The 9,860-nt window shown below is 44.9% G+C and overlaps 1 protein-coding gene across 3 annotated transcripts in view; it reads left to right on the top strand.

The window, feature by feature from the left end:
* The first annotated feature begins 443 nt into the window (after positions 1-443).
* The window catches only part of NXPE3 (neurexophilin and PC-esterase domain family member 3), a 47,651-nt gene continuing 38,234 nt past the window's right edge, over positions 444-9,860 (top strand). The window contains exons 1-2 of one of the 3 annotated variants that reach the window (XM_058731535.1): positions 444-551; positions 7,097-7,385. In XM_058731535.1, coding sequence (XP_058587518.1) covers positions 7,293-7,385 — 93 coding nt within the window. In that variant the 5' untranslated portion in view covers positions 444-551; positions 7,097-7,292. Of the gene's footprint in view, positions 552-1,233; positions 3,710-7,096; positions 7,386-9,860 lie in introns of those variants that run through there. The other 2 variants (XM_058731534.1, XM_058731536.1) reach the window with 2 other exon arrangements.

Here is a 9,860-nt window from a genome sequence, read left to right as displayed (position 1 = left end):
GGGCTGTTTTAAGGGCAAATAGACTAAGTCGACTAAGTCGACTAAGCAGGTAAAGACTCAACGACTTGCCGTCTCGGTGCTGGTGCTTGGCCAAGAGTGTCTTCTGGTTGAGGAAACAATAAATTTCGCCACCGACAGGAAAGATGGCCCAAGTAGGGGCTTCTCCGGTTTGGTCACTTTCGCTGACAAGAAAAAAAGGCTTGAAACCGATTACCCGTAGGAAACCTTGGTGTTCGAAGGCGAGAGGAGCCGGTCCCGAGAGTTCAGGTCACAGCGGTGCAGCGAGGCGACCCCCCTCTGCACGCAGGAGCCGGGATTCCAACGCTTCCTCGCCTCGCGGCTCAGAGGTTCACGCTCGGCACCCGCGGCTGTCAGTCAGCGTCCTGGGCCCGCCCCTCCCGGAATTCGACCAATCGTAGCCGGGAGTAGGGCGTGAGGTGACGTAGCGGGGCCAGGAAGCAGGGGCCGGGCTGTCTGGCGCAGCGGCTACAGATCGGGGCGTCCCGATGCCAGGCGGCGGGAGAGCGCAAGGAAAGCAGCTGGGCCTGGAGGTGAGTGCGGGACTGCGGGTTGTACGCGGTCGCCGGCTGGGTCCTTGCCGCTCAAGCGACCCATTGCCTGGCTCCTCGCGTGCGCCTCTCGTTTGCGAAGCCCCTTACTCCGCGCGCGACAGCCCCTGAGTCCCTGGCCTGGTGCAGAGGAGCTCAGACAAGGGGATCGCGACTGGGGGCACTGGAGTCAGAAAGGGGGGACTCTGGCCCTTGGAGGGGGCAGAGCTGCAACCCCGGCAGCCTCGGACCTGAGTTGCCCGAGTCGCTGCAGGTCCCGGTAGGGAGGGGCGGGGCTGGCGCGAGCTTCTCTGTCCTCAGTTTTCTGCACTTGATGCAACGCCGGGAGGTGCAGCTGCCAAAGACCCCTCCCTAACCCAGTGCGGTCCATTTTGCGACGCCTCTCTCCTTATTCCCCAATCTCCGGTCTCGTTGCTGCTGTGGGCCCCAGCTGCCACTTGCCTGGCGATGTTCTCACACTTTGGACTCTTCTGGCATTACTCAGCTGACGCTTTGGGACATCAGATTCAGATAGTATGGGGAGAGAAGAGTGTGACTTTGCAAGGTGTGATGTGGAAACCCTGGCCTGGATCCGTTTGATCAGAGGCCACCAGGGTGGTGGTCAGGGGCATTCTCAGTCAGGATTTATATGAATTTTGTGTGTAATTGTCTGTAAATTTTCCTTTCTTTTCATTGTTTAAAGGAGGATTGTTGCCATATTTCCTAAAGATGAAGAATCACACTGCTCAGTGGGCCTTCCCCCTCCTCACTGTGGTTATCATTTGGAACATCAGGGTGTGCTTGAAGCTGGTGGGACTCCCAGACCCCGATCATTAATTGTCTGATTCCATGCAGTGGAGACAGCAACACACTATTATTCCTCCATGGTGTTTGGGTTCTGCTTTTCTTTGACTGTGCTTAGTTCTCTTCTCTCCTTGACAATCTCTGGCCTGATACAGTGCTGTTATTTGTTACTGAGAAAGGAAACGAAGGAAAGGAAACTGAAGTGAGGTTGGCTGTCCCTATTGCCCTGGATTCGGATTGTCCTGAGGGGACAGTGTAGGTTACAATTTTGGAAAGGCCATCCCTGACTGAATGATAGGAGTAACACCCCTGGCCACCGCATACTAGTGGTTCCCCTATTTGGCTATATATTATGATTAAATATTATAATATTTGGAGACCTCTTTTAAAAAGCTGTTTCTTGGGACTTGCTCCCACAGATTCCTATTCAGTGTAGTCTGATTCTGAGTCTAGTCTAGTCGTCGGCGTTGTTAAAAGCTTACACGATGATATTCATGGGCATGCAAGGTTAAAGAACACAGCCTATTAATGTGCTTTATATTTACTTATAGCACTTAATACTCTGTGACTTATCTAACTGGTTTGTTTACTTCTCAACCCCTCCCCTCCATGAAAGCATGAGGTGCTGCTTTGGTGGAAGGGCAAGGAAGGCCTAGGTGAGTCAGCACTTTGGGTGTGTGAGATGAGGGTACATGAAAGAGAACTAGAATCAGAGGAACCAAGTCCTGCAGACTTCTGCTGTGCTTCATCTTTGTCCAGGGGTTGACCTTGTTTGGTGATCCATCATTTTCACGGTCTTGGATAGGTCTCCAGTTCTTTCTCTAGATCCTGGCCCGTTAAGTTTCAGGGTCTTACTCAGTCCCCTATGAAATATAGCTGCTCTTTGTTATTTATTTTTTGAAGTATAGTTGATATACAATATTATATTAGTTTCAGGTGTATGTCACAGTGATTTGACACTTATGTACATTATGAAATGATCAGCATGATCAACGTAGTTACCATCTGTCACCATACAAAGCTATTACAAAATTATTCACTATATTCCCTGTGCTATATTTGCATCCCCATAACTTATTTATTTGGTAACTGGAAGTTTGTACCTTCTCATCCTCCTCACCTATTTTTCCCATCCCCCCATTTCCCTCTGGCAACCACCAGTTTGTTGTGTATATTTATGAGTTATATAGCTGCAATTTGGAAAGTTTGATATATAAGTGTTTAAGTTTGGGAATATTCCTTATAAATCTGTCATTTGTCTCATGTAGGGGTCTGTGTTTTCTAAATTGAAATTCTAGACACTTGGTCTGAAAAGCACAATTATATAAACGTGGATAGCAGTTCAGAGTATTTAGGATGGGGCGTGTGCCAGAAATTGGATGTGTGGTTATCCTCTAATACATTGTCTTTGTGAAATGGTTGTCTAAGAACTTTAGTTCCCCAGAGGATGGGTTTACTGCCTGATTTTCTCTTAAAAGTACTAGCTCAACTATCTCATTGATGTTACTGACAACTGTAATTCCAAGTGATGTAAGCAATCACTTTGTATTTCTCTTATGAAAGAGGGTGGGAGGTCCAGTAGGTAATGACAGTCTAAGGTTGTTGGGATGGACCATAAAGAAGTTAGATTGGCTGGCAAGTAGTCTCAATCAACTTTGGAGAAAGACTCAACAGACCACAAATTTTACTTTCTGCTTGTCCTTTGAACATGAATATGAAGCATGAGTAAGGGGTGGACTGACAGATCAGAAGGATTTGAAAACAAGACCACTCAAGTTTAAATTCCTCATGAAGTAATCATAACTGTTAGGTCTGTCTGGACACTGCTTGTTTTCTGTAGGTAGGATGGATTGTTGAAGTACATGGTTATTCTAGTCTTTAAGAAAAATAACATATGAAGCTTTTATCTTTTCTTTTTCAGTTATATTGCTATTTATAAAGTTTTGACCTTCAGCTCAGCTCTGGGAGTGATTTGCCGTGTTTAAGTTCATATATGTAAACATCCAGTTATGGTTTTTTATTAGTAGTAAAGGAAATGTTTCTCCTACTATGTTGTACTGAAATCTATGTGTATCTCAGTAGAAAATTGTACTCTTGATTTCAAATACGTTTTCCTTTACGTTCAGTATCTTTAACCTATATATCATGTGCTTATCTCTGCTGGAGCAGGAAGAATGGTATAAAAATGAAAAAACATCAACCTATGCTTTGAATGTGGCAAGAAGAGAATAAGGGCTATTGTCATGATTGCTTGAATGCAGGACTTCACACTGGAAGAAAAGTTAGATGTAAACTCTAATTTCTTAGTTGTATTAAGCATCTCTTCTTGGGAATTGGAAATTTCAAAAAAGAAAAAGGTAAATTACATTCAGTAATATAGTTTATTTTCGGTTGATATAGGAAACTTTTTCTTAGAGTCATTCCCATCTAGCACTTTTGTTTTTATTCAGTTCTCAGGCAATTTGAGATACCAAATGATATTGTTCTGCTGTCTTGGCAAACAGCTTTCTTGTTCTAATGCCTAGGTTTTATATTGGTAGGAAAATAGCAGAGAACTGTTAAACATTTCTTCTTTCACTTTGAAATTTTTCATTTTGTTTGTTTATTTATTTATTATATTTTAAATGTTTATTTATTTTTGAGAGAGAGTGAGCGCGCACAAACCAGGGAGGGGCAGAGAGAGAGAGGGAGACACAATCTGAAGCAGGCTCCAGGCTCTGAGCTTGTGTGTGCAGAGTCTGATGCAGGGCTTGAACTCAAGAACTGTGAGATCATGACCTGAGCCAAAGTCAGAAGCTTACCAAACTGAGCCACCCAGGCACCCCTGAAATTTTTCATTTTAGCTTGCGTTGTTTTCCTATATTTGCTTTAATATTCTGTTTCTCCTTATGGCTTATCTTTATTACTTTTAGAAACCCGCTTTTTTTCTTTATATTTGTGATTTTTATTTCCTGGCAAAAAATTAAGACATTGAGATAAAGATGAAGGAGAAAAACAGAAACTGCTGAGAGGTGACACCTATCAACATTTTAATATATGTCTTTTTAAAATGTTTATTTATTTATTTTGAGAGAGAGGGAGCATGAGCGAGGGAGGAGCAGAAAGAGAGGAGAGAGAATCCCAAGCAGAGTCCTCACTGTCAGCACAAAGTCCAACACAGGACTCAGTCTCACGACCCTGAGATGATGACCTGATCCAATATCAAGTCAGATGCTTAACCGACCGAGCCACCCAGACGCCCCTAATATTATGTGTCTTTCTAAAGAGAGGTCTCAGTGCTCCTCAGACCACACTTATTTAGACGTACAGATGAGTCTCTCACATCTCAGTGCTGTACTTGCTCATGGCGGGAAGTCAGGTCTTTTCTTGGCATGACCTTCCAGGAATGACTTTCAGTTTAAGTCCCTGGCTGTGAGGGGCTTCTTGCATATTTGCATTTCTACCTGTGTCCCTGTAGTCCCTGTAGCTCTGGGGTCTGCTGCCCTTGCCGTCCTTCTCCACCACTGGCTGCTGCTGTGCTGCTGCTAACTGGCTCTGAATAACACATTGTCTAAACTGCTGGCGTTTCCACAGTGCACACACTATGCTTCCTATGTGCTGCTGAATTTCTGTGGAGTGTCATCTTTGGCCTTTTCCCTCTCTGGACATAAGAGAAACCTATGATTTTTATGGCCAACTCCTCGAGAAGGGTTTCTATAGAGGAGCAGTGTGCCCTGTTGACAGTTATTTCTATTTCACTGCTATTCCTTCCCAGAATTTAGAGGCACTTTGAGGTGAGTGGGTGCCTTGGTGTTGGAGAGGGGTGGTGGTGAGAGCTTATCACGTGGTTCGGTGTGTGGTATCCCTGTAGAGGTGGTCAGGAGTGCTGGATCTGTTCTAACTCAATTTAGGAGGGGAACCACCTCTTCCCTAATATGAGTGTTAGCTTTTCCCTGAGAATTTCCGGCGTCTAGTACAGTGTGTGGTACAGAACAGGCTTCCATAATTATTTGTGGCATGGATGGTTGAATCAACATATATCAGGTAAGGGAAGACATCCTGTGAGGGAATCAAGGAAGTACGATACATTGTTATTACGAAGCAGCTTTTTCTCTGATACATGGTTTCTGGTTTGTGTTTAAAAATTTTTTCTTTAATGTTTGTTTATTTTTGATAGAGAGACAAAGTGCCGAGCCAGGGAGGGGCAGAGAGAGAGGGAGACACGGAATCCGAAGCAGGCCCCAGGCTCTGAGCTGTCAGCACAGAGCCCCAAGCGGGGCTCGAACTCACAGACCGTGAGATCATGACCTGAGCCGAAGTCAGACGCTCAACTGACTGAGACACTCAGGGGCCCCTGTTTTTTGTTTGTTTGTTTGTTTGTTTTAATTTTTTTTTAATGTTTATTTATTTTTGAGACAGAGAGAGACAGAGCATGAATGGGGGAGGGGCAGGGAGAGAGGGAGACACAGAATCGGAAGCAGGCTCCAGGCTCTGAGCCATCAGCCCAGAGCCTGACGCGGGGCTCGAACTCACGAACCGTGAGATCGTGACCTGAGCTGAAGTCGGATGCTCAACTGACTGAGCCACCCAGGCGCCCCTTGTTTTGTTTTTTAATGTAATCATAATTGGTATAGTCTTGTCATGGGGACAAGAACTACAAATACAGAGAAGTGAAATCACTGAGAAGTGAAATGAGAAGAGAGTGCTGTGGGAGTTCAGAGGATGGAGAGCATGCTAGAATAGCTTAGCCCTGTCTCCATTATGAAGCGCAGGTGAGGAAGAGTTGTTGTGGTCCCTGCGCATGGGAATGCATTGGATAGGTGGAGTGGTAGAGTGAGGGGGTGCCGGGGCATGCCAGACCCCATACAGAGCTGCAGGGAGTGCTGGTGCAGCGAAGTGTTCCCAGATCCTCCCACCCAGTTATGCACCCTTTCACCTTGCCTTCTCCACCCTGCCTTCTGGTCCTCCTTGGAAAGTCTCGCTAGGAATAAAATATGAGTACTTTTTCTGCTTACCTATATCAAATAACAACTGGGGGAGGGGAGCATTTTGAATTCCTTGTGTGGGAGAACAATTAGGAGCAGCAGGCTCTGACGTCCTCCACCTCTAGCATTTATGATGATGGATTTGGGTGTCCTCTTAATTCTCGGGCTTAGTTTTTCTCTCCTGCATCTTCAGGGCAAGTGTCTTCCTTCCTGTGCCGTTACTCAGCTGAGGGAGGACCAGTTCTACATCTGCGCTGAGAGAGCTGGAAATCCAAAGTGTGTTTCCTGTCCCCTGCCATGCAGAGGGACAGCACTGTTTTCTAGAGGTCAGGATGGTTTGCACAGTATCCCAGATCTCCCCCTAAAATCACAAGGTTTCCTCCTAATGCTCTTCAAACACAATTACTTTAAGAATATTATAGGACTTTAACTATAAGAAAAGGGAAGGGATTTTATTTACTTAGACCTCTAGAAGTTGAACAGTTACTTTAATTTTCTACCTCTGAGAGTTTGAAGACATTCTTCTTTGCCTCTTTAAAAAGTTAAAACCTAAATAGGTTGCAGGACAACTATCACTGTATTTATATGGAAGCCTGGGGTTGGGTTTGAGCAAGTTGTCTGGATATGGAACAGATCTCACTGTGCTCTGGCTCTTTGCTTTCTCCTCATGACTCTGGGCCTTTGAGTAGGTTAAGGAAGAAGAAATGTCATGTCCTTCCTCTTACCCCACCCAAGACCGTTGCAGTTGGTAATTTGTGTTCTCATCTCCCCTCTTTGAAGGAGTCCCTTGAAGAAAAATGTGCTTCTTAAATCAACCCAAGCCTCTCCTCTGTACAAAGAACTCTTCGTGATACTAGCAGAAAATAAGCAAATTAAACTAAAAGCTTATCTGCAGCTCAGAAGAACAAGGAAATGGAGTTTTGAGGAGTGGAGGTAGCCTGGCGTCAGCCATGGGTGATCAAGACACAGCCAGACAATGTGGATCAATTTCTTCAAACTACGGCTTTTCTGCTGCCTGCTTGCAGTGCTGATGGTGGTGGTGTTGATCATCAATGTTACTCAGGTGGAGGTGAGTACGTCGTATACTCCGTCATGACTAAGGGAACCAAATTAAGGGTTTGGGGCTAAGTAGCCTGGGAAATGTTGGTCATCAGAAAACTTACCCAGGCCATAGCTCTTGTTTTCATTTTCTCAGTAAGGGTTTGGGTCCCTTCAGTGGTTATATCCTGTGTTGTCACAAAAGGTACAGTGATGAAGATGAGAGACATGGTTTCTTCACTTATGGAGCTCATATTCTCAGTGTGCACAGGAGAAAATAATGAGTAGTCATAATCATACAGTAATAATAAATGATAGTTTGAAATTGTGAACAGTACTATAAAGAAAGGAAAGCAGGCTACTCTGTAGCAGTGTAGAGAGATGAAGGAAAGCTTACTCAAGGAGGGGACCTTTTATCGGACTCCCAGCAAAGAGCTGAAGTATCTCAGAGGAGGGAGTTGATGAGTCTGTTCTGAAGACTATCACAGAAGGGCAGAGACTGTGTCTTCCTGAACCCGCTCAACTGCCTGGCACTGCGAAGGAACTTAGCAGTATCCCCCTCCGCCACTCTGCCACTCACTGCACAGATTCATAGGACACCAAAGTTTATGGAGTGATTCTGTATAAGATGCTGCTGCCTGTCTTGTTGGCTTGTGGTACTTCTCAGGTCCAGCGTAATTATGGTGTTTCTCTGCTTATTGGGTTTTGCTATAGATTGAATGTGTCCCCAAACATTCGGGCCCTGTGGGAGCTCACATTACTGTTGTCTTTCATGCTTTCAAGTGGTTTTTTTATTCCGCCTCCAGGAGTTTCATCATGCACTTGTGCCCTCCAGTACTCTGTCAAGTACGCAAGTGGGACCCTCTGTAGATCTCCTGAGATCTCTCTCTCTCTCTCTCTGTACCTCTCCTCCTATCACTCTGTCCTGTGTATTCACCTTGGTCTTTCAAGACTCGGCCACATCTCTTCAACTTGAGCAGTTGGCCAGGCCCCACTTGGGTTCTGCTCTCCATGCTGCAGCCTGGAAATGCTTTCAAGGGTGCAAGCAAAGGATCACCCCCTGTATTTCCTTTCAGGAATCTTTGTCATTTGTTGTCTGATGTCCAGTGTCTGGAAAACCAGTGTTTCCTATATTTTGGACTTTTTTAAAAAAAGTTATTTCAGGTGGAAGGGTAAATCTTACTGTTTTTTTTATCTTGGCTGGAAGTTGAAGTCTGAGGAATTTGAATTTGAGGGGAAAGTGATAATTAAGAAGCTGGAGGGGAGGGGCGCCTAGGTGGCTCAGTTAAGTGTCTGACTTTGGCTTGGGTCATGATCTCACGGTTTGTGAGTTCAAGCCCCACTTCAGACACTCTGTTGTCTGTGAGGAGTCTGCTTTGGATCCTGTGTCCCTACCGCCCCTCCCCCCCTCCCCCCCATCCCTCTCTGGCTCACACTCTCAAAAATAAATAAACATTTATTAAAAAAGTAAAACTGGGGGGGTGTGGGGAGAAGGATTAATGGGCCAAGGAGAGGAGATAATGGGATCTAGAATACAAGTGGAGCATATAACTTTGTAGGATGAGAGACACGGTATATTGTGCCTCTCTTGTTCTTGTTGTTCTTTAAGTATTAAGTATGTAGGGAGGGCCGTGCTCCTTTCTCTGTCTGAGCTAAGAAGGAAAAATATCATGGTGATTGGCAATGTAGATACATTCACTGCTGGAGGGTAAGACATTGAAGCAGTTCTTGCCCGTAGAGGAGGTGGAGGGTGGAAGAAGGAGAGTGCTGCCCAACAGGTTTGTGTGTAGGGCCTTGGAGAACAGGGTTGGGAGATGGACAGGGGCAGTAACTTTTCAAGACCAGAGGTATGCATGGCACTCGCCTTCACTGGTTTTGTGAGTGTGTGTGTGTGTGTGTGTGTGTGTGTGTGTGTGTTTTACCACATTCAACAGCCTGGGTGTACAAATAGAGAAAAACTTGTATGGGTCTAGGTTCAGTGAGGAGACAGGAGAAGGGACAAAGACTTGAGAGGGCAGGCCAGAGTCCCACATCATTAATATGACAGTCAGGAAGGAATGTGAGAAAATTCCCATAATAGTCCAGCTTTAGTTCTTGAAAACTTCTGGACTGAATGGTAACTAACAGCTCTAATTATCCACACAAACACAAACTCAGCCCTAAGGGAGGGGAGATAGCAGTAATCAATGATTAAGACAATTCTTACATTGAAAATAGCAAATAGGTCTTTTGTTGGAGTTCAGTAAAACATTTTCCCTGTCTAAAGAGTCATCTTGTCCTAGACGAAAATATTGTCATGGCTTGTAAACTGTTCAATTTATTACTGTGATGAGAATTGACAAAGAAGCTTGGGGTGGGGTGAGGAGTGGGAAAGCCACTGAAGCTTGGCAACCTGCCCTCCCTTAATCCCCTTTCCATCCTATGCATCTTGGTCCTGACTATACTTTTCATGCAATTAGAGTATCTCAGCATTTTCTAAAAAGTACACACTCAATTTTAAGTAAAA

This window comes from Neofelis nebulosa, chromosome 5 (genome assembly GCF_028018385.1).
Source record: "Neofelis nebulosa isolate mNeoNeb1 chromosome 5, mNeoNeb1.pri, whole genome shotgun sequence".
In the NCBI taxonomy this organism is placed as follows: domain Eukaryota; kingdom Metazoa; phylum Chordata; class Mammalia; order Carnivora; family Felidae; genus Neofelis; species Neofelis nebulosa.
Note: the sequence above shows the minus strand (reverse complement) of the source record. Positions and strands in the feature narration are given on the sequence as shown.